This window comes from Perkinsus marinus, assembly GCF_000006405.1.
Source record: "Perkinsus marinus ATCC 50983 genomic scaffold scf_1104296937060, whole genome shotgun sequence".
Taxonomy (NCBI): Eukaryota; Perkinsozoa; order Perkinsida; family Perkinsidae; genus Perkinsus; species Perkinsus marinus.
In genome coordinates, this window is record NW_003213929.1 from 33,107 (window position 1) to 55,174 (window position 22,068).

At 49.4% G+C, this 22,068-nt stretch overlaps 10 protein-coding genes across 10 annotated transcripts; 6 read left to right on the forward strand and 4 right to left on the reverse strand.

Annotated features, from left to right (window-relative positions):
• Window positions 1-229: 229 nt before the first annotated feature.
• On the forward strand, window positions 230-2,186 carry Pmar_PMAR006920 (Glutaryl-CoA dehydrogenase, putative; the record flags this gene model as incomplete). Its single annotated transcript, XM_002783349.1, has 11 exons — window positions 230-327; window positions 380-454; window positions 502-647; window positions 698-859; window positions 903-1,084; window positions 1,131-1,218; window positions 1,263-1,364; window positions 1,407-1,510; window positions 1,640-1,732; window positions 1,780-1,886; window positions 1,941-2,186. The coding sequence occupies 11 exons, from the start codon at window positions 230-232 to the stop codon at window positions 2,056-2,058; spliced, it is 1,275 nt and encodes a 424-aa protein (XP_002783395.1). The 3' UTR covers window positions 2,059-2,186.
• Window positions 2,187-2,297: 111 nt separating this feature from the next.
• Pmar_PMAR006921 (prefoldin subunit, putative) lies at window positions 2,298-2,978 on the forward strand (the record flags this gene model as incomplete). Its single annotated transcript, XM_002783350.1, has 6 exons — window positions 2,298-2,373; window positions 2,425-2,495; window positions 2,562-2,618; window positions 2,665-2,732; window positions 2,778-2,838; window positions 2,885-2,978. 6 exons carry the CDS (start codon window positions 2,298-2,300, stop codon window positions 2,957-2,959), a joined length of 408 nt encoding a protein of 135 aa, XP_002783396.1. The 3' UTR covers window positions 2,960-2,978.
• Window positions 2,979-3,044: 66 nt separating this feature from the next.
• On the forward strand, window positions 3,045-4,597 carry Pmar_PMAR006922 (dolichyl phosphate glucosyltransferase, putative; the record flags this gene model as incomplete). The annotated part of the gene is made up of 12 exons (XM_002783351.1): window positions 3,045-3,181; window positions 3,233-3,317; window positions 3,361-3,420; window positions 3,468-3,512; window positions 3,560-3,691; window positions 3,739-3,864; window positions 3,920-3,985; window positions 4,067-4,109; window positions 4,157-4,244; window positions 4,294-4,354; window positions 4,397-4,480; window positions 4,526-4,597. 12 exons carry the CDS (start codon window positions 3,045-3,047, stop codon window positions 4,595-4,597), a joined length of 999 nt encoding a protein of 332 aa, XP_002783397.1.
• A 939-nt stretch (window positions 4,598-5,536) lies between these two features.
• On the reverse strand, window positions 5,537-6,934 carry Pmar_PMAR006923 (hypothetical protein). Its single transcript, XM_002783352.1, has one exon. The coding sequence runs from the start codon at window positions 6,905-6,907 to the stop codon at window positions 5,669-5,671; it is 1,239 nt and encodes a 412-aa protein (XP_002783398.1). The 5' UTR covers window positions 6,908-6,934; the 3' UTR covers window positions 5,537-5,668.
• A 694-nt stretch (window positions 6,935-7,628) lies between these two features.
• Window positions 7,629-8,287, forward strand: Pmar_PMAR006924 (hypothetical protein; the record flags this gene model as incomplete). Its single annotated transcript, XM_002783353.1, has 5 exons — window positions 7,629-7,747; window positions 7,792-7,879; window positions 7,926-8,018; window positions 8,074-8,163; window positions 8,213-8,287. The coding sequence occupies 5 exons, from the start codon at window positions 7,629-7,631 to the stop codon at window positions 8,285-8,287; spliced, it is 465 nt and encodes a 154-aa protein (XP_002783399.1).
• Window positions 8,288-10,979: 2,692 nt separating this feature from the next.
• Window positions 10,980-11,657, forward strand: Pmar_PMAR006925 (hypothetical protein; the record flags this gene model as incomplete). Its single annotated transcript, XM_002783354.1, has 3 exons — window positions 10,980-11,041; window positions 11,088-11,398; window positions 11,485-11,657. 3 exons carry the CDS (start codon window positions 10,980-10,982, stop codon window positions 11,655-11,657), a joined length of 546 nt encoding a protein of 181 aa, XP_002783400.1.
• A 3,938-nt stretch (window positions 11,658-15,595) lies between these two features.
• Window positions 15,596-15,763, forward strand: Pmar_PMAR006926 (hypothetical protein; the record flags this gene model as incomplete). Its single annotated transcript, XM_002783355.1, has 1 exon — window positions 15,596-15,763. A coding segment is annotated over one exon (168 nt), but the record flags the coding sequence as incomplete, so codon positions are not given.
• A 2,468-nt stretch (window positions 15,764-18,231) lies between these two features.
• Pmar_PMAR006927 (hypothetical protein) lies at window positions 18,232-18,671 on the reverse strand (the record flags this gene model as incomplete). The annotated part of the gene is made up of 2 exons (XM_002783356.1): window positions 18,232-18,381; window positions 18,440-18,671. Coding segments are annotated over 2 exons (382 nt in total), but the record flags the coding sequence as incomplete, so codon positions are not given.
• A 110-nt stretch (window positions 18,672-18,781) lies between these two features.
• Window positions 18,782-19,666, reverse strand: Pmar_PMAR006928 (protein arginine methyltransferase, putative; the record flags this gene model as incomplete). Its single annotated transcript, XM_002783357.1, has 5 exons — window positions 18,782-18,878; window positions 18,983-19,112; window positions 19,156-19,251; window positions 19,315-19,489; window positions 19,538-19,666. The coding sequence occupies 5 exons, from the start codon at window positions 19,664-19,666 to the stop codon at window positions 18,782-18,784; spliced, it is 627 nt and encodes a 208-aa protein (XP_002783403.1).
• A 764-nt stretch (window positions 19,667-20,430) lies between these two features.
• Pmar_PMAR006929 (hypothetical protein) lies at window positions 20,431-21,836 on the reverse strand (the record flags this gene model as incomplete). The annotated part of the gene is made up of 2 exons (XM_002783358.1): window positions 20,431-21,697; window positions 21,742-21,836. The coding sequence occupies 2 exons, from the start codon at window positions 21,834-21,836 to the stop codon at window positions 20,431-20,433; spliced, it is 1,362 nt and encodes a 453-aa protein (XP_002783404.1).
• Window positions 21,837-22,068: the final 232 nt, after the last annotated feature.

The following is a 22,068-nucleotide window of genomic DNA, read 5'->3' on the forward strand; positions in this document are numbered from 1 at the left end:
GCACAAAATATACTCTGAGGGGCCCAAATTTTTTCCTCTGTCGCTGCAAATTTTGTGCTGGCGAAAGAAGATTTCGTGCCGCCTGCGCGAAAAAATCCGCAGTAGAATGGAAACGGCCATGATCGATGCCCTGTATGGATAGTGTATAATAGTATGGCCTCTGTCATTGCACTTGATCGGCTACTCCGCGATCTCACGCCATTTCCAGCCATTTCCTCTTCCGGGTCTTATGCTAACACACGTAGTCTCTCAAGGCCGGGCTCTTTCTAGAGGCTTCTGTACAGCCGCTGCGGCAGCCAAAGTCAAGCAAGGCGGGGATCCATTCAAGTGAGACACTACCATAGACATGCTCCTTTGAAATCAACTGAGGTGGTAATAGGTGGGACCATGACACACATTGGAGGGACATGTTCATGTTGGAGGATATGCTCACTGAGGAGGAGAGGCTCATTCGGTAGGACCATCACGAGGAGGAGGCCCTCATTCTACCATCACCGTCAGGGACTCCGCCCGCGCTTTTGCTGATGCCGTCCTAATGCCGACCGTGCTCGACGGCTTCCGCAATGAGACCTTCAATAAGGAAGTCTTCCTGGAGTTCGGGAAGAACGGTTTGCTAGGGCCCTTCATAGAGGGTTACGGCTGTGCCGGTAGCGTAGGGTCTACTCGTCGGGGTATAGGCCCGAGTTCTCTGTCCCAGGTGCCAGCTCTGTGGCGTACGGCCTCATAGCTCGAGAGGTCGAGAGAGTGGACTCAGCCTTCCGCTCGGCGTTCTCGGTGCAGTCCAGTTTAGTAATGCACCCCATAAACATATTCGGCAGTGAGGAACAGAAATCCCGATGGCTACCAGAGCTAGCCAAAGGTAAATCACTTCATATGGCATCATATACAAGGCGCCGATGTAGGGACCAAGATCGGTTGCTTTGGCCTCACTGAGCCCAATCATGGGTCGGACCCCAGTGGGATGGAGACTACTGCCAAGAAGGTCGACGGTGGTTGGAAGCTTCATGGGTCCAAAAACTGGATCACCAATTCTCCCATAGCTGACGTCTGTGTAGTCTGGGCTAAGTGTGACACTGACGGCCAGGTAGGCTACATCAAGGCATCATAGCGGTGATGCTGGCATTATACAGGTTAGAGGTTTCTTGGTTGAGACCGAATGGAAGGGGGTGTCCTGCCCTAAGATCCTCGGAAAGTTCTCCTTACGAGCGTCTCCTACCGGTAGTTTGTATCAGCACGAGGACTCGGCCTAGTTATAGATGTAGGCATGATTCTAATGGACGATGTATTCGTACCAGAGGAGTCCCTCCTACCCGGTGTAGTGGGGATGAAAGGTCCCTTTGCTTGCCTCAACTCAGCCCGTCTCGGTAGTATGGTGCATTTCACTTGGGCGCAGCGCAGTGTGTTAGGGATTGCCTGGGGAGTTATTGGAGCTGCCGAGTACTGTATGGAAACTGCTAGAGGATATACGATGGATAGGAAACAATTCGGCCGACCATTGGCAGCTAACCAGGTCATACTCAAATGCTTTACTCGATATCACCTATCTCGATTCACCCTCCCCCTCATGGGCCTTCAGTCTTCTCAGTACTGAAATCTTCGTGTATTGTATCATCAGTGGTGGCAAGTTATTCTGTCTTAGCTGATACAGAAGAAGTTGGCTGACCAGCTGACCGAGATCCATTCTATGACTCTTATGGCCCATCGAGCCACTCAGCTTAAAGACGAGTATAAGGTACGCTTTGGACAGCGGTACAAGAGGCCACTGCGCTGCTCTGTTAGTTGCATAGTAACGTCATATCGATGTGTAAGCGAAATAACTGCGGGAAGGCTCTCGCGATCGCCCGGGAAGCTCGGGACATGCTGGGTGGCAATGGGATCGTTGATGAGTACCAAACGGGCGGTTGAGGTATAATCGAGAATCCTTTGCTGTGCGGTGTAAGGTACGGTATCATAAGGCACGTGATGAACTTGGAAGCTGTGAACACATACGAGGGGACACATGACATTCATGCCTTAATTCTTGGACGTGCGGTCACAGGGCTATCGGCCTTCAAGTAGCAGCATTCTTGTTGGAAATGGGTGGTGTCACCTTCTCAATGATTCGGCCATTACCTATTTACATGGTTGGATCCATCAGAGCTCCTAGTTTTCCTATTTTTTGTAGAGATGGTAGAAGTTTTTTATGATTTACCAGTAGTTGTGTTCGAGTGGCGTCACGACGAAGTTCGCAAGATTCTATCATCCACGTGGGAGTATCTGTGTGATCATTTTCAGTTCTGCTTTGTCTACTTACTATCATGTCAGCAGCTCATTCAACTCCGTTACAGAATCAGTACCAGAATACGGTCACGGAGATACAGGACGTGCAGGATCGTAATACAGGGTCTTCGAGGTTATACTGACTATTGTGAGTATTGGGTTTAGGCTTGCAGAAGCTGTATGGTAAAGTGCGCACACTCACGGCACAGAAGAGCGAGAATGAGCAAGTCAAGAAGGTAGTGGCATGGCCGTAGCGCGGCAAGGTATGGCCGTGATAGTGGGCATGCATTGTTATCGTTCAGGAGTTCGATATCCTTGAAGACGATGGTGTGATATGGAAGCTCGTCGGCCCAATAATGGTAGGGGCTCTTGATGATGCCGTTGTTGGCTAGGATGCTGTTCTAGGTACGACAGGATAGGGATGAAGCCGTGTCCAACGTCGAGAAACGTTTGGAGTTCATCACCTCTGATTTGTAATATCCTTACAGTAGCTCCATAGTGCAGGTAAGGTTACTCAGGGATAAGAGTAACGAGACTGTCAAGGAGCTCGAAGAGAAACTACAGAAGAAGTCCGATGAGGTAAGACGTGCTAGAGGAGAACAACCTTTCCCCACTCTCGTTTCAGCTGGAGGAACTCCAGCAGAAGTTCACAGCTATGCAACAAGGGCAGAGTGCTGGACCTCAAGCCGCAGTCAACTAGTGTGTGTGACTATTCGGTGCTTGAGTCGTATTGGGTTAGAGCTGCCATGCTTCCCTTGGGTGTTGTTTGCTCAGTATTGTTTTCCATGCTGCCAGTAGTAGATGCCTTCCTGGCCCCAGAGGTGCTTTTGGTAGCAGGTGTGGTCGTTGCCTTAGTGCTCCTATTCTATCCGTATATCGTGTGGAGGAAGGAGGCCGCGGCGCTCGAAGGGGTTCAATCACCGTAATAATCCATACCACTCTTTTATCACATCTCAGGATCGGACTATCTCAGGGTCGCTCGGATATCTTGGTCTGGCAGCAGTCCCCAGAATGCCATCAACCAAATTTATACAGCGGCGTCGGTAGACCTAAGCTTGGTAGTATTACACCCCACGAGGAAGTATCTATCACCACTATCAGGTTGTACCAGCATATAATGAAGCTGAAAGGCTGCCTCTCATGTACAAGGAAACGATAGCGGTAAGGGACTATACTGAGGGATGGCTCTTGGGCATGTTTCTTATTAGTACCTTCGTAGACGACTCGATAAGGAACCCTCGATGACCTTTGAGGTAAGGTTGGCCTAAGGTTCAGTTCCTGTCGTGGAATGGCCATGTAGATAATAATAGTCAATGATGGCTCTCGGGATGCAACGGAAGCTGTGGCCCTCCGTCTTGCACGTGATAACGTCTTTCCGAATATCGATACCCGCGTAGTGGGGCTGGCTAGGAACATGGGAAAGGGAGCGGCTGTAGGTATGGGGGTATACAGGAGTTATTAGTGACGAGGGTCACACAGGTCCGTTATGGAGTGAGATGCTCTCGTGGACGACGTATACTCATGGTAGATGCAGACGGCGCTACTAGAATTGACGATCTCGCTCGCCTTGAGGAAGTCATGAATAAAGATTCAGGCATTGCTGCGGTGGGGGTTGGAGGCGACTACCAGTCCGGCTCTGTCATGGTACTGTCCTTCTCAGACTTTTGGTTCCAGAGATCATCTTAGAGATACTGATGCTGTAGCGAAGCGAAGCCCTATTCGAAATGTGAGTAATCCTGTTACACAGCAGCAACATGGTCGTCTGCCCCGACTGGACTCTCTTTGGCAGTAGTAATATGATATTCAGGTTCTTATGGCAGGTTTTCACTTGATTGTATGGCTTATGGTTGGTAAGATTAGGGCATGTTGGTCTATTCTTCCATACTCACATATCTAGGTACATCCATAAGAGATACCCAATGTGGTTTCAAGCTCTTCACGAGAGATGCCGCTCGGGATATATTCAGCAGCCTTCATCTCAATCGGTGAACTCCTCGTCACCCTCTGAGCTGTTATTGGTGGTTTTCTATCCAGATGGGCCTTCGACATCGAGATCGTGCTTCTAGCGCGCTTCATGAGGCTCCGCATTGTCGAGGTACCGCCTTCCTAGATATTGCTGTAAAATCCCTCGTATCAGGTTCCCGTGAATTGGACTGAAATACCCGGTTCGAAGCTACATGTGATCACAGCCAGCCTGCAAATGCTACGTGACATTGCTAGCGTGAGTTTGTTCTGCTCTCGTCTCTCCATTATTTATCGAGATCAGGTCCGAGTTTTCTATGGTGTTGGATTGTGGGATGTCGAACCACCCAGCCCCTGTCGAGAGGGTACGTTGTAAAGACGTTACTTTACTCTGCTTGCAGTTGACTCTTATTTTTAGTTCCAACGCCCGGGGGGAACGAACCGAGATGAGTGGTCTTGTCCAAGCTTGGAAATACTCCAGGCTGTTCATTATTGTTTTTCACCGCGCCATACTTCATTCATCTGTTGAGCTGAGTTGTCGAATGCTTATGACGTACTGGGGCTTCCCATTGGCTATGAGAAGGCGGGATGGGGGCTAACTTAGAGACAGATTGGGAGGTGTCTTTGATACGGTGGTTAGTATACGCTCTTGCACTATGTCCATAGTCACTGATGTCGCAGTCATCAGCCATCACTAGTTCCGGATATGGCGTTCCTTGACGCGCAGAAAACCTCCTGACTGAGTTCGTAGGCAACCGCATGTGCTGCTCTGAAATGTGTAAGCTATAATCTCATTCCTATTACTGCGGCGTTCGTGTTAGCGGGTTGTGTGCAATAACGTGCTCATATAGCACCTCGACCAACACGAAACCTCCCGAACAATCGATTAACCAGGAAATATACAAGTGACTCAGCCATTGTGGATGTTGGAGTCGTTCATTCCCGAGGAGGCAACGAGTTGTCGTCCTCTTTAATCAAACTCGAGGTCTCTATGACATCAAACACCCCTCTGAAGCATATGGATGAATCGAATCCTTATTCTACCAATTCGATATCCTCATTCGAACCCTAGCGCCAATTGATGTCTGCACTCGTTTAATTCAAGTGTCTGGTCGCAGACAAATGGGCCGCACCTGATGGCATATCGGCCCCGCCTGATGGCATACCGGCCCCATTACCGGACATACTGGCCCCACCTAGACTGTATGCGTGTGGGGGAGGCGATGCGAAGTCAGAGGTGCCCCGATTCCCAATAACTGCGTTCACTCAACTCCATAATAGTAAGAAAACTCCGGGGGGATAGTAGTGGTTGACCAGTTCTTAGCTAGGCATCGTGGCTCTCCACAACCAATCATAGAGTCCCGCTCCTCCCCTCGATTCGGAGGGGTCGAAACAATCGCTGATATAACTTTGAGCAAAACAATCGCTGATATAACCTCTCAACCAATCAGAAGTCACTATCCTCGCTATCGTAATCAGAACCGTACAGTTCACGCTCCTCTTCTTCTATGTATTCCATGTGGAATCCATGATCCTCATGACGAGTGTACCTCACATAGTGTCGAAGCTTCATGGCAGAGTATCCTGCGCAATAAGTAACTCTGTTTCCTCGCACTGCTTCTCGTCTCCCACGGATAGCGATGTGGGCCGTCCAATCGTCACTTATAGTCAGGGAATGTATGTCCTCGTACCCAAAACACTCGTACTCACAGTGGGGGAGAAGTTCCATATTGCAATGGCTCTCAGGCGGAGCAACAACGGCATCTTTGTATATATCGTAAACGAAGAACATCTCATCACGTTGGCCACCGAATGAGCCAGCACAGACTTTTCCGTTAGTGAAAGGTACAAAGCGGCAAGCAATGGCCTTGTGCTCCGGAGCTTCCTTCACAATACCCATACCTCTCCTCCAAAGACAGAGCTCCCCTTTGGAGTTACCCTTAGTATAAAGAACGTGAGTCGGACGGCCCTTCTCCAGAATAGCATCTTGGAACACAGGGTCAGGGATGATGAAGCCGGGGTCCCATTCGTCTTCATCATCCCAGATGATCAGGCGATCAAGATCGCGAGAGAGCCGGAGGACCTTCTTGAATTCACGGCTCTTGGGACTGAGCATGTATAGCCAATCAGTCTCCATGCCAACAAGGAAGAGGCAGTCCTTAACTGGTTTCAGTTGACGGCATTGTTCCGGAAGCTCCATGATCGCTGGGGCGGATGGCCCTCGTAGGACAGGTCTTCTGAGAAGGTGAATAGGGTCATCCATAAGAGTGTAATAGAGCTGCCCATTGACCAGACAACCATGCTGCAATACACCTTCAAGGTGACAGACTACCTCGGGAGATTTCTGACTCGCATCGTTCATTGGTATCTGGCGAGCAGGGTCGATCCCAAACCCACCCAACAGCGGATGCGGACCCACTTGCGGGCCGCCTTGCAAAGAAGCAACGACAACAGTACTTGGGCCGATCATGCCTAGCATCTCAGTGGGTTCGACCGAGTCAATCAAGTCAAACTCGAGGGGGGCGAAAGCATCAGGGAGTCGTGTACCTTTGATGTGAGTGCAACCATTAGGGTAAGTCGGAGGAAGATAGTTCCATATAGGGTCCACCAAGTCATCACACATGTCGCCGAGCAGACCATGCAGAGCATCAAGTCTTGCAGCTGCTAGAGCCGGTGCCGTGGCCATTTGAAGTATTAAAATAAACCAAAACTTACTCAGTAGAAGGTATACCGATGATCATTCCTGAAGATTAGCAGTGCGTGCACACTGTGTGTTGCGTCCGATGATCACTTTCAGTCATCTTTTGTGGTCATAGGGTTATCGTTTGCAGCCTGGATGAATACTATACGACCGATAAAAGCCAAAGAAAAGGTACAAGGATATCGATATGAATACTCTCTACCATCAAACTGGAGAATCGAGGGTAGCCTAGGTGGAAATCGGAACCTCATATAAATGGATTCTGAGAAAGCTTCCGAAACCACAGTCACCGCAGAAGACACAGGTGACGATAGCGATTTATTGACTGTTACGAAATCTATTTCGGAATCAGAGAAGCAAGCAGGAGACCACCCTACATAAGATGGGGTTTCGGAAGGCGCTCAGACGTTCAGCATCGCAAGGTATCCATAAAACAGACTCTCAGTCCTTCGTGAACCACGTGTCGATCGACTTCATCACCTCAGTTTGCTTTGCTAGCGGATAGCTAGAGTCTATGCGGTAGAGTTTAAGATCCGAGGCAGTGCCTGAGTTCCCTCTGATTTCCGGGAATCATCCCACCTGACCTCTAGACCATTCAGTATAGGTTACGCCTAGGTGCGTAGGTTTCAACGGTTTCGGGGCGTGCGCGAATGTCAGCGCATGATTCAAAGTCGTAAAATTGAGACGCTTTTGATTTACAACGACCATGGATAATCAAGCTGCTATGCAATTCGCTGAGGTGATAGCTAAGGAGATAGGCGTCCAAACAAAGTGGCTGAAGGAAATGGACCTCTCGGAAGCTAGGCCTATTCCACCATCGGAAACGTGAGGCCACTGCCTCTCACTTTAGCATGTGGGATGAGTCTTAGATATAAGTCATGTTCGATAACAAAAGGGCCACCTCCAGCAGCCGTGGCAGCTGCCATTGGTAGTGACTGGGTAGACTCTATCGGCAAGGTACCATCCTTGGGCACCCTTTCTCGAGGGAGATGATTCTTTTCAGTCGGTCAAACCTATTCCGACGCTCGAGAACTATCGAAAGGCCATCTTCAGTTTTGGCTTTGTTTACGCTCCTCATGAGGAGCTGGAATGCAAGGTGAGCGGGTCGGTTATATCAGTCTATTGTAGGGGACTTTCTGCTCCCTCTCCAGAACGACCCCCGACCTGTTAAACCCAGTATATTCGGTACCAATGTCGAACGAAGATTTCCATTGCCACCAAAGTCGCTACAAAACACCGAGGTGAGACAAGAAGAATCACCATTTCAAGATTGTCAGGTCATTTTCTCAGTACTATGGTATTACTCGAAAGTGCAAGGATGATTTCTACAGCACTAGTGGTGCTTTCGATGCTGTTTTAGAGTAGGTGATGATGCTGGTTAGTCATTGTTGTTCACATGTATGCATTTACCACATTCCTTGTTCAATAAGGCTACCTTATCTCGAGTTAGAATGGATGTAAGGTTGATTGACAGTTAATGATCCAATGAATGGAATTCCTCCTCCGCTACCTACAGACAACAGGAGATGAGGCCGTCCAAGCTACTGCTGTTCGGCTACGACGAGGCGGACGGAACTTGGCATTCACGGCGATCAGCTTTGTACATGCATGGGGTATGGATAGCCATGCTAGTATTATCATTGTCTCAGACAGTGATGTCCCTGCTGGTGGTGATCCCATGCGTGCTCGGAATGGTGAGGGGGAGCCTTACTGCTCTATCCGCAGGCGATTTCTCAGTTCCATATTCGACGGCTCATGAATAGCTTGAAAGAGCGCGAAGCTCGGACTAAGGAAGGCAAGCGGGAGGCTGCTTTAAAGAAGCATGCTCTGAGAGTACATCAGAAAGTATCTTGAACGAATGTGAATGAGTGTTCAGGAATCGAAGAAGGAAGGTGGTGACGGCGAAGGACAGAGAGCGATGAACTTGAAGAAAGCTGTGCTGGACCTCCGTAGGTCATCTCTGTGGTACGATCATGTTACGTTTAGCTCATCCACTCAGTCACAAATCCGCTCCTAGTTGCTTGGTGGCGTGAGTTTACTAAGGTGCATCATGGAGAGGATGATGATGAAGAAGCTATCGCCGCGGAACTTTTCGATGAAAGTTGCTCAATTCCACTTGACGTGGCGCATGCGATGTCCAGTGATATAGCACCCACAGTTGAGGTGCCTCCCTAGCTACTATTATAAAGCTGTACTGGTCCGTCATGCGTGTTCGCGGTTATCATTCAGTGAGAAAATAGTGGCGGGTTGTTACATGTTGGTCGTAGTTCATCATGCCATCCCTCACCATACCGATAAGTCACTCTAAATCTCCTTCCATAGATCATGTCGATAGCAAGAGTGGCGAGCCCCAGGCATCTACCGGAAAAAATGCCGTGGAGTTTGTGACTATCCCTGCAGGGAGTAACACTGACGATGTAACGTGAGTGGTCTAGTTTTCTGAGTGTATCTTGGAGCTCCTCGACAGGATCACTGTGTTATGGTGTAAACATTCCGATGAGCGAATTACGCTTGCGCACGAAATCACGGAATCACGGAATTGAGGAGGAAGAGAGGGAAGACTAGCGACTTCACCAATAAGCACCGTTTAGCAGCAGCTTTTCAGTGGGAATTGGTCAATGTTCACATTAGGAAGAATACCTCTATTACTACTAGGGGGTAGGAGACAAGAATTTGTGCAGACTCACACTGCCGTGAGCAGGGATGCAAACAAGGTGACGAGAGCTCAAGTAATAGTGTAAGTGATTGCGGTGGAAAATACATCGTGCGGGTGTGGGAATAACTAAAATAAATCGCCAAACTGGACGATGATTACCGCGATAAGCTTGCGGCTTGGGAAGCATGAGATCTCTACTTAAAATTACGACATAGCTAGTGACATCCTCCCAGAGTTGCATCATGAAGTAGAGCGCTTGAATGATGGAGAGCTGCATTACGGTAACTCTCGAGGGAAGATTCTATTCGGGTGAAAAATGCAAGTACACTCGTCAGGTCAGCCTTACGAGTGAAACAGTAACAAAGGTCTCGAAGCAAAGGCCCGTTGTCTCTGTGGAGAATAGAGCCGTGTCCGAGGGGATTGTAGTGTGTGCATGGATATGTCATTTGTGGTTGTTCCGTTTTCGATTCATGTTGAGTTAGTATAAGTAGTTCGGATAACACACTCGTGACTCGGAACGTAAATAGAGCTGAGAGGCGATGGGGATGCCACGATACAGCACGTCTTCTGGAAGCGCACGCGATGGAAATACATCGATTTTCGAGCGCAAGGCAGGCGCAACAACGGGGCGAGTTCTCTCATCATCAAACGGTCGCGATCGCGCGGTTTTCGAGGTCGCTCGAAGTGGTTCTTCTGGAACTCCCGAGCTTGGGTAGTAGCCTTACTGTGGTAGTCGACTATCATCAATCAGCCTACAATCCGCAGGAGCACTTCCTCTCACTTCAGCCTGTCAGGGAATCAACTGTCAAGAGTCGGAGTAGCGCAGCGCTACTAGCGCTGTACGTGGCGTGAATCACAGCATCGTTCTCTCACATAGTAGAATGTGGCACCGCCTTCACATTCATTGGGTCAGTCGGTATCAAGACAGTACTTCAAGGCACCGCGTCTGAGGTTTCGATCTAGGAACATTGTCCCATGCTCACAGCACATCTCTCTCGACAAACAACTTGAATCAGCTAGATGTTGATATCGACTGTTTTATCGCCGCGTCGCTGCCTTCTAATTTTGGCATGGCACGTGACTCGAAATAACAGAAGGTTACGGTCTCAGGAGTTCTGGACCAGGATCGGCACGGTTCAGCATGTCCTAGGATCAATCAGTGCTCTATTATTCCTACCATGATAGCGAGGATACTGCGTTCATGTGCGTCATTCTCGAGAATCCCCCACTTACAATTCTACTGAGTATTTATAGTATTTAAGTAGTTGAATGGAAGGCAACCTTCCCCGTCGGATATCTCTGATAGCAACCCAGCCCTGTAAGCTCTGAAGATCTAGGACTACCCCCTTACCCGAGATGAGTGTTATCGCTGCCGTCAGTTCTTTTGTTATCCATTTCTTCATGGCAACATCAGGCCTCTTCATCGCCGTCATGCTCCTCTTGTCTGTCGAGGTTCACACCTGGTACGTCCCTCAGGATCACATCAGAGCCATGGTTCTTGTGCGTCAGGACCTCAGAGATACCGGTGAGACCCGGCATGACGTGGGAAGAACAAGCATCCTATTATGCTTATCATGACCGCTGCGATCTCGGGACAACCGAGTCTGTGAAAATCATGATAAAGTTCCGAAAATACGTTATCACTAATTGTGATCGGAAAGGGCGTAACTCCTTCCGAACCATCGGCTACGTTCCTAATAATCTGGATATCCCTGGACCCCACAACAAAGAGTGGTGTATACAGTACTTCCGAGCGGTTGGCTTCCTTCCTGGGAAGTCCCTCGACTGGGCCCGGAAGACCATGTGTGACGCCAACTACTGTAAGTCCTGATCGTCGCGCTCTTGACGGCCGATCGGACCGCATAAACCAGAAAGTTCTGCATGAATGGTTTGTTTTCTTTGGCAGTCCGATCGGGGAAATGGAGGGAGCCCAAGGGAGATCGAGCCGATGAGGATGTCGCGAACAAGCTCGCTAAAGGTGAGGGCTTCATTGGTTGTCGGAAGTTCATGAAAGCTAGTTTTGCCAAGCAGATACGACGACTAATAACGGTCGGACGTCGGGCCAAGACATCAGCGTAGGTAACAGTGGCGCAAGGGAGACGACAATCCCGACAACAACCACAACAACAACAACAACAACAACAACAACAACAACCACAACGACGACAACAACAACAACTACGACTACGACTACCACGACTACCTCTACTACTACCACAACAACAACGACGACAACTGCAAGACCGATAACGACCTGGGAAAAACAAACATCCTATTACGCTTATCATGATCGCTGCGATCTTGGATCCACTGAGTCTGTAAAGATGATGATTAAACCGGGAGGTTATGTCATCACCAATTGCCATCGAAAGGGGTTCAACTCTTTCCGAAACATCAACTACGTGCCCAAAGACTTGGACATCCCTGGCCCTCACAACAAGGAATGGTGCATACAATACTTCCGAGCGGTTGGATTCATCCCAGGAGAATCACTCGAGTGGGCCAAAAAGACTATATGTGATGCTAGCTACTGTAAGTCGTGAGTACTCCTTCGCTGCCCCTCGGCCGAAGCAAATGCTCCCTATGGAGATAGGGTAAGGCAAATCTTCGTATCTTAGTTCAATCTCGGAAATGGGAAGAGCCTGTGAAGGATCAGGAGACTGGCGTGGCGGATGACGGTTCAAATGAGTCCTCGGAAGGTACAATACCTAACCGATCACTCTTGCATTATAGCTCCATTCAGTGCCGGATATTGGCGTACAGGCCGGACCGACAGAAGCGACGAAAGACGAACTCAATAGTGGAGCCAGATGGACTCCGGAGACAAGACCGATTCCTGACGATGAACGGGAGCCGGTCACGGCGACTATACCAACTACTACGACAAGAACAACAACAGCTACGACGACGACGAGAACGACAACTACGACAACAACTACTACGACAAGAACAACAACAACTACGACGACGATGAGAACGACCACTACGACAAGACCAACAACAAGAGTGTCAACCACGACATCGCTGGTCAAACATTCAACCACTACCGTGGAAGTTATTGGTAGTCTACCTGGGGTAGATATTCGATCATTTATGTCATTCGGACAACCATAATTCATCATTCTACTCCTCCGTGCTTGTAGCGCCACGCTGTTCTCATAGTGGAGTTGTCTCTTTCGGTTGATGCTCTTTTTGATCTCTTAGGGGACCATAGTACTCGTACGGACACTGCAAAAGCCATCACAGGAGGACAGTCTTGGCGAGACTCGGTAACCTGCTGCGTCTATGGTATCCCTCACGACTGGACGATGTCCCTCAGATTGTATCAGTTGATTCAAATCTTTGTGGTATTTATCACCCCGGTGAGCCTGGGCTCTCCCTTGGACTGTTCGCTCCAGTCGACGATCAGTGGTCGATGGGGCTCAAGTGTAAGGACATCAACACTCAACAGTTGAAGTAAACAGGTCTAAGGTTGGAGGTGGGATACGGGTTAACCTCTCAGGACCCACTTTGTCAAGCTTGGCCGCGGACTGAGGGGAGATTGCAAGGAGTATCTCAGCTCGACCCCAAGTGTCGGTGATCTCCCGGGCTTACAGGGCATTGAAGAGCTCTGCAATTCCCTCGATGTGCTCCTTCGGGAATACAAACTCGAACAACCTCCCAGGCCGCTGGAGGAAGGTAGCGTTATTCCAATTCGTCTCATGGGAGTTAACGAATACTCCACAGCATTTAATCTCAAGCCGTCGGTGTTCAAGAACTCCGAAACCAGCAGTCACACCAACAGCAGGGCAGGTCGTCCAGGTGGAATTCCCCACGGTAGGTCACCCGCCGTAATGAGGCTTCTCCGTTGGAATTCACCCCCATTTCTCTGAGCGGGAGAGTCTTCGACCGCATCATGTGGCCCGAAATTACTTCGCTCCTAACCCTTTAGACACCGATATGACTACTTCCGAGACTGATGAATCTGACGCAAGGAGGCGCGACTCAGCTACACACAGTTCCAGCACTGGAGAACGAGAATCCAATCCAATTCCCAGCGCCAGTCTGAACAGTATTGATAACCATCAAAATATCACATATACTGAGCCGACTGTATTTGGAGATCAGCTCATAAAGCTGAACAGAGTCTCGAGAATCGAACCTGTAAGAAACGTCAAGTTTCTGCCACTCCTTGCACGAGCTATGTCGCCTTTCTCAGAAAGGAGATAACTCCAGGATTCTCATCACGACGGATGATAAACGTGTTATCGAAAGTGTTTTGCATCCCCGAGAAGCCTTCCAGAGGCAACTAGCCGAAGTATGGTAGCCGTTAGTTAGAATAGCACTACTTGAGCAATGTATGGTATTTTATGAATTCCTCTTCTCAGAGGTCGAGTGGGCGTCCCCTGGCTTGTCCATCCGGTATCTTGAGTATGCTTTTGTTGACTGCGCTTTATGCTGTTTAACGCATCGTTTTCCAGGCCGCTTTCGGCTAGAACATATACATGTGCATGCACTGTGTCATTTTAGATCGGGCTGAGCTGAGTTGTGAATGGACCACTTCCTTGCCGGATGCTCCCTCCGCTACAGGCCCCTTTTTCTTTTCAAGCCTTCGCGCAATGCAGACCCTAAGCAGATGCTTATCCATGGCTCTTCTCATCGGGAAGACCGGGTGAGGCTATCCGTCCGGCTCGTCCATATCAGTCTCTGATACCTCAGATCCTTCTGGCTCCCAGAGTTCAAGCGTGGACTTACCACTCCTTGGAAGCAAGCTGTGAGTCTAATGAGTCTCGCGGTAATCTCAAATGCCATGCTTCGTAGATACCAGAGGACCATTCTGGTTCGCATGTCAAATGCGGAATCTCCATCTCTCGCATCAGTCCTCCTGCCATAATCATCACGAAGATAGGGGAAGGACACTGGGAGTTATCTGGACCCTGTCAGCAGCAGCTGAAGCGACTGATGAACAAGGGTGGCCCTCAGAAACAGACAAACAATCGTCGTATGCAAATAATGAGTGCTCGTGATGCCACTTGCCGGGAAGTTCTGGAGAGTTTTCCTATTCCGGATACCGCAAGTGCAGAGGAAGCTGTCGAGATTGTATGCGGGAATGGCAGCAAACCTCCATCCATGATCAACCCAAAATTCGACTACCACCACAGTTTGAGGAGAAAGATTGGTTCTGCCGTCAACAACCCCAAGCACAATGTCGAGAGTGAACCCACTTCGAGTTACCGACAAGGCATGCTCCACAAGATGAGGAAAACTGGTTCCAGTGAATGGGAGAACTCAGTGAGTCTGGAGGCTGTCGCGTGGTCTGATCTAAGGCGACCTCACCGGTGTCTTATCGCACCCGGGGAACAGTGTGAGAAAATATGCACATGGTCAACCACATGTGTTGGTGACGATATGAGTCTCGAAAGAATTTGGGAAGTTCGTATTGGTTCCTGTACACGCCTACCAGAACTCGTATGTGAACTTCTATGATTAGTAAGCAAACTCCTAAACTCAGCTGTGGAAATCAAACATGTATTTCAACACGGCCGATGAAGATCGAATGGTGTAGACACTTTCACGTGAACCACGCCCATTGAATTCAGCATCCCTTCGTTTGACCTACACTGTTGGTAGGTCGTTTCGCTTGCTCCTAACCTTTGTGGTTTGTCTGACGGCAAGGCTTCGGAGCTCGCAGCTGCGATCTACCGCCTCCCGACTGGTGGGTGGACTTTTGCCTTCCGATGTGGAGCTTCCCAGAACGAGACCGCCAGGTTGGTGTCAAATTGTGAAGTATACGCTATAAGTATGTACGGTCTTTCAGAGTTTACTACTTCTCTGCTCCGGACAATAGTAATGTGGAGTGCGTTACTATGTTGAGGAGACAGAGTGGAGAGTTTCCTGTTGCGAAGATGACTTCTCTAATGTGCGCCAGAAGAAACCAGATTCCACCTAGATTCGTCTTGGAGGAACCCCCCACCCCGCTCGTGAATGGTAAAGTTCACAAGCTGATCATAGTAACAATTGCTTCGTCTTCCTTAGCAATGTCTACCAATAAGTCTGAGAAATCCGACGACGAGCCACAAGCAGCAGCTGGTGAGAGCGAACAAGAGCCAACGACTGGAAAGGAGGTCGGAGAGAAGAGCGAAAATAATTCTACCACAGCGGACATGGAATCGAACGGATCCAGCTGGAGCAACTCGGAAGACTCCGTGAGATATAGAATCGTGTTCATTAGTCTCGAAATCGATTAACGCTGTAGATCGTATCCTTCGCCCCCAATCTTTGCGGGTTGTCGGATGGCGAGTCCTCGCGACCTGTCGTCGCCATGTACCACTCTCCTGAAGGCTCTTGGGTTGTGGCATTCCGTTGTGATGATGCACAAGGGAAGTCCGAGTGAGTCCCCCAAAAAGGAACCTCTGGGTTATCATTTACAGTTGCCTCTAGGATCGTCTACTTTTCCAGCCCAACTGATGACGACCGGGCATGCATCGAGATGCTCAGAGAAGGCAGCATGGGGCTTTCGGTTCCCCAAATAATATCTCGTATGTGCGCAGCAAGAGACCAACTACCAAAAGGACTTATATTAGAGCACGCCCCAGCGGCTCTCGAAGAAGGTACTTGCACTGAATGATATCGAAGACTATTTGAGCATTTCTAGTGATGTCACCGCAAGAGACCGGAGCTTCGACTGTCGATAAGGAAAGTATCACGGAGGACGAAGGCGAAGGAGAAGGTATCCAAAGATAAACCGTACGGCCACAGAAATACGATCCGCTTACGTAGATGCAACCAACGACACAGATGATGGGACAGCTCCTATCACTACTTCAGCTCCTGATGCTACCACCGAAATTTTATCAAGTGCTTCCAGTATGGAGCCGGAGACGACGAAGCCGATACGCTATGCGCAAGATAACACCAACACCAGAACACAAGAGCCGACACGACAGAACAGCGGCGCCCGACCGCAAGAGCCATCTCAGCAGCCAACTCCTATTTCTACGAGCACACCGAAGCAGAGTACTCCTGAACCGACTACCAAGGCGGTTCCCGTTAAACCACACACTCCTCCGCATGCAGGCGAGGGGCAGGTGGATATGACAGCGGAGGATGAAGTGGAAGTCTCGGATCCCAAGGTATGTTCACGTTATAGCACTGGATGTGGGTTTAGAACTCGGATTGGATGCTCCTCTTTTCTGTCAGGTTGCTGCTCTCCCTCCCACTAAAGAGGCCGATGCGAGCCAGGCGACTCCGGCAACTTCAACTAAGGTACGACGCCTTGTAGGAATGAAGTTCTCAACTGACCCGTTTTTTAGAACTCGGCAACGGCAATCTCCGCTACCACTGTAGCATCACTGGTTACGTTGGTGACAGCATTGCTCTCCCTATAATTCTGATCAAGTGTCAGAGACTCGCTCACGAAACAAATACACTCGTCGCATTAGATTGAGTATCCATAACATGTTCGCGCTCACGTTGTGATGCAGATAGAAGTCACTCGGCTTTGTTGTGTTAAGAATGTTGTCAATGGGGATTTGCTATGCTCAATTAAGTTTCCTGAGAGCTCATTGACATCCGCAGGGTCTCTTGTACTTAACGATAGAATCGAACAGACTCAGCTAACTTCACACCATAAGAATGGAGAGTTGCCCAGAGACTTTATGAGGTGCTGAAACACCCATATCATGGGATGCCTAAGGTCGAAACCAGAGTCTGGTTATTTAACTTGCGTTCTCGAGACGGGCCGGAGGGTGTTAAAAGTCGCTACTAGTTCTCCGTCAAAATGAGTACTATCGGACGATATCGCCGGAGACACAAAGTACGAGCTTCATGAGCCGATCACCCGGGACTCTCAAATCATCCTGCTGACCTCATGGTGATGACTATCGCCTCCAGAACATCCATGATAATGGAGTTAGTGAGGTTGTCGGTTAAGATCAGCCACCTAAATAAGATGGAAGTGCAAGGAATTGGTGACCTACGTATTCCTTGCACCTCTATCTCGATCGTTGTTTGGAGCTGCTTGATTTGATGGAACTCCAAATCACTGAAGGACTCTCTCTTGAGCTAGGTTAGTCGTTCGCAATTCTCCCAAGAGCTCACTCGTCCTGCCATTAGATGACGTTTTCATGAAGGGCTCAACCTGTGACTGCTGACAGGCTACCCATGATGCATAATGCCAATGAGGACCACTATGTGCCCTAGCGTATCGACAGGAAGAGTGGAGAGTGACATTGATGACAGCACAGCCACCGTGGCAGAGTAGCGAAAATTCGGTCGCTGGAAACGCCTCAACGGATTGAGCCTCTGAGGCACTTCCAATAATCTGGGAGTAGCGGCAACGGCTCCAGAAGGTCGTATGATTGCCTTTCACCGAACCAACCCAACTTAAACGAAAGTGTAGCAACATGCTTTAGAAACACAGAATCACTGCAATGTGTAATACGTATTGATATTCCCCCCACGGCCATCCTCCATAGAGATCTTCACATCTATATCTCGCCGCTTCAGTGAGGCTTGGCAGAAGGCTATACGCCCTCTGATGGTGCTACCAGGTAGCAGCACTGCTGGAGCTTCTGGAGGCCGATCCGAGTCTTCAACATTGTTGAATGAAAATGTTGGTAACTGAAACCAAGCAAGTGTATCACTATTAGTGCACATATCAGAGTGTCTTCACCCGCAATATGGTCTGTTGCCAACAAGTCCACGGGGCCTCAGGGCCAGTGGAGTACTCAACGGGAACAAAGGCATGATCGAACTTCACATCAAACCATACTGCTAGTGCATCGACGCGGTGTTCGTGCTCAAACGCGTCTCTATCCCACCACTGGAACAGAAGCGATGAAATCAATGCCGACATTGATCATGGTATTCACCACTACTACATGAACATCCCGGATATCTACATCTCGCTCATCTACTCGGGGTGAGATCTCAAACTCTCCACAGAGTAGCTCTGGCCACGTTGCGAGGTCTGCAGGAGCTGTCAGCAAATCCACAGTAAAAAGCTCTGCTGAAGTTGATGTCAATCGACTTTTCTGCCACGCATCTAAGAATCGGCGTAGATGCAACTCGGCAGTTTGTGCTTGGCAGTTCGTACCTCCATTTTCATCATCCCTATCGCAACCGATGTGTGAAGCTGAGCATACGAGAGGAGTTCCCAGAGTGAGCCGTAGACAAGGACTGGTCAGAGAGGCATCAGTAGTGCAAGCATATAGAGCTAACTCTTACTCCGAGAAATCGAATCCACCAATATCTTGCCAGAATTCCTTCCACATAGTATACTCTTGCGGAGCTGCTACAGCGCAAAGGTGCATGGTAAACCTAACAGTGACAACGGCCCTTCAAGCCGCAGTGGATATTAACCAATACATCCACCAACGGCGCATAGTAATTCCGGAGCATCCCCGAGTCACATTCCCCACTACCGATTAGGGAACATTTTGCCGCCAGGTTTCAAAAACCGCTCACGAGCCACAATAACGTCTCGGATACGAGACTCGTGCAGCAACAAGTAGCTCATAGGCTCCGACACAATGATGTCAACCTGACACCCAGCTTGCGAATAGCACTGCAGTTGAAGATGCTACCTCGGTAATACCATACGGTAAGGTAAACCCAGGGTCATTAACGTCACCTCTGACGTTGATGATATTTTCATAATCATTCAACCGAGCGATCTCGGGGACGTAGCGACCTGTCTTGAGAAGAACACATGCAACAAGGTATCCATTCCGGACCATTCATGGACCAATGGGACTTACTTGATTTCTCTCTTGTGCTAAAACCATCTTAGCTCCGGCTTCGGCCACCACATATGGCGCCGAGCCTAAACCGCATCCGACCACTAGGATGATGCGGTCGGTGAAAAGGTCCTTATTGGCGAGTATAGCTCTACGATAAGCTTCTTGATGAACTTCATCGTTGAGGAGCTCCTGAAGTCGATGAGTTCATCTCCTTTACCATCATCAGTGGTAACCTACTTCATAACTCTCTTTCTGGTTGTGCGAGTCGAAATAGGAGTCTCCGCTAGACACGTGATCCGTGGACCCGAGGTCGAAGTCCGCGAAGAAGCGCTCGACAGCTTCAGATGACGACGCCTTATTCTTCATGGAACATGCTGAAGGTTCGACGCTTCTAACTCGCCGGTTACTACTAGTAACGCAACCTAGCACTTTGGCAGAGAGGAAAGCACCACGCGAAAATGGGATAGCGACAACGCACAATACTTGCAACAGTAACAATGACTTCGCTTACGCTCCGGGACGATTTCGCCCGACACTTCCAGAAGGAGAGCACTGTAGACGGTGATGAGTATACATCTACAAGGGTTAGAGATAGACACATCACCATAGTAAAAACTACCAGCATTATGATGATAGAAAAAGGGGCCTTGCCTCTTTACAATGATGATGATGATATATAGAACAGTTCGCACTAGTTTTGAGCATTCGCGGGGGAATCAGAAACTCCTCGCCGCTGCTTCGTGAAGTTATATTGGCCGACCCAAAAATGAGCACGGCATGGTGATTGAGTGAAATTTAAAACCACAGATAGAGGAGAACTTCAGAGAGATCACAATCACCTCGGGTCGTCAATCACGCCAAGGGGGAGAGCCAGAAAGCACTCGTTATCGAGGTTTGTTGCTAGTTGGCTTCAAAGGCCCCATGGCGAGAATGGGTGTCGCGAGGTGAACTGGTGATAAAGAAACTCCGTGTCTACGACACAGGGCGTAAGACGCTATTACTCTAGTTTGGTAATGATGATGATGATACAAATCAGCAAGAGAAGAAAAGGTATGAGATAGAAACAGAATCATTCAGAGTATATTACGACCAAAGAAACGGCATTCAGCGTGGCATCGGCTTTCACAGGCTTAGTCGCTGCTGTTATTCTTCGGCGACCCGTCATCAGGAGTACTGTCCTTCGAATCTCGCTTATCGCTCGGTCGTACGAAGGGTCGAACCTCGATAGGCCAGCCCTTGATCGTATGGACACCACCGTATGCGAGGATCTTCTGCACATCTTCAGGGCGTTGCATGACCACAAAGCCCATCGAACTCGGGCGGACACCACGAACTTGACCGCTCGGGCCTGGCTTCGGCTTGGCCCTCATCGGGAGGAGAACAACATCTTTCACCCTACCGAACTGGCTGAAGTACTGCCTTAAGGCATGCTGTGACTTGAAGCCCAACTTGTGCACCTTCCGAACCGTGAAAACCCTCTTCTCATCCTCTGCATTGAAAACTTGCAACGCCTCCAACAGATTCATCCGTGGCGGCTCGCCGGCCTCAGTCGCCTTTGATGACTCCGGCAGCGAGCTGCTAGCATCCCACGTCTGTGCATGACTCCTCAGCGAGTTCTGGTGGGTCACCGAGCCCCTGGGAGTCTTCACTTGCCAGCCATAGAGGGGCGACGAACTGCCAAGACGACCACTGCTATTCATCGACATCGAGAATCGAGAATCGGTATCGTGAGTCGGAGCATCCGAAAGCCAACCCGCTGACAAAGCCTCGTCGTAAGAAGTGATTTCAACCTCGCCTCCACTGACCACTTTAACACCGTGGGGGAAGAATGAAGTGCTACCAGGACCACCGGCCATGACAACGATAGCTTCGTCTCTGTCCTCAATCTCTATGACCTCCTGTACTCTACCAAATACTGAGAAGTATGCAGCCAATGTTTGAGCCGGACCGAAACCGAGACTCCCTATGTGGCGTACAACCAGCACATCCTCCTTATTCTCGAATTCCATGGCCAAAATAGCATCATCCACGGTGGCCTTACGGCACATGGGTAATGATTGTTGAGACTCGACTGCCGTCATCGCTCGATTACGATTATGATGGCTCGCATTACTCCCGAGATAGATCTGCGAGAGGTCCAGACTATTGCCGCTATCATAACCATCGTCAACAGCAGCTTCCAGCGCGGCTGCGGCTTCTGGGTTCATCATAGTCAAAGACAACACCTTCAACTTCAACGTCTCATTCTCCAGCTCCAAGAGCCGCCGCTTCTGCCGCTCTTCGTTGAGCTCAATATGAGCCTGTGAAACATCATTCGAGAGAGCAGCTATCCGTTCCTCCAGATCGTCCGTGTCACCACAACACTCGAGAGACTGAACTCCGCTGACCACAGACTCGCTACCAACCGTAGGATCGAACGACGGGTAACCGCCAAATTTCACCCTCCGACTGAGCGTACTGTCACCGCTCGAGGCTGAGGTCGTAGAGGCCGGACCACGGCCAGGGGGACTGATCGACTCTGAGAGAAGTTGGGCATCTGTGCTGTGCCAAGAAGAACAGCCAACAGGGGGTTGAGTTGTTGGTGATAAGTGTTGTTCGGGACTTGGCATTTGATTCTTATTCACAAATATTAACTCGCGATTACAAAAACATCAATTCGGAATTCTTGAAGCACTGCGTGTCCGTGGAGAATAGGCGTTGAGGAAATGCAAGATTTGCAAGATTTGCGAGCAACAATTGGTAGACTCCATCATAAACTCAACAGTATT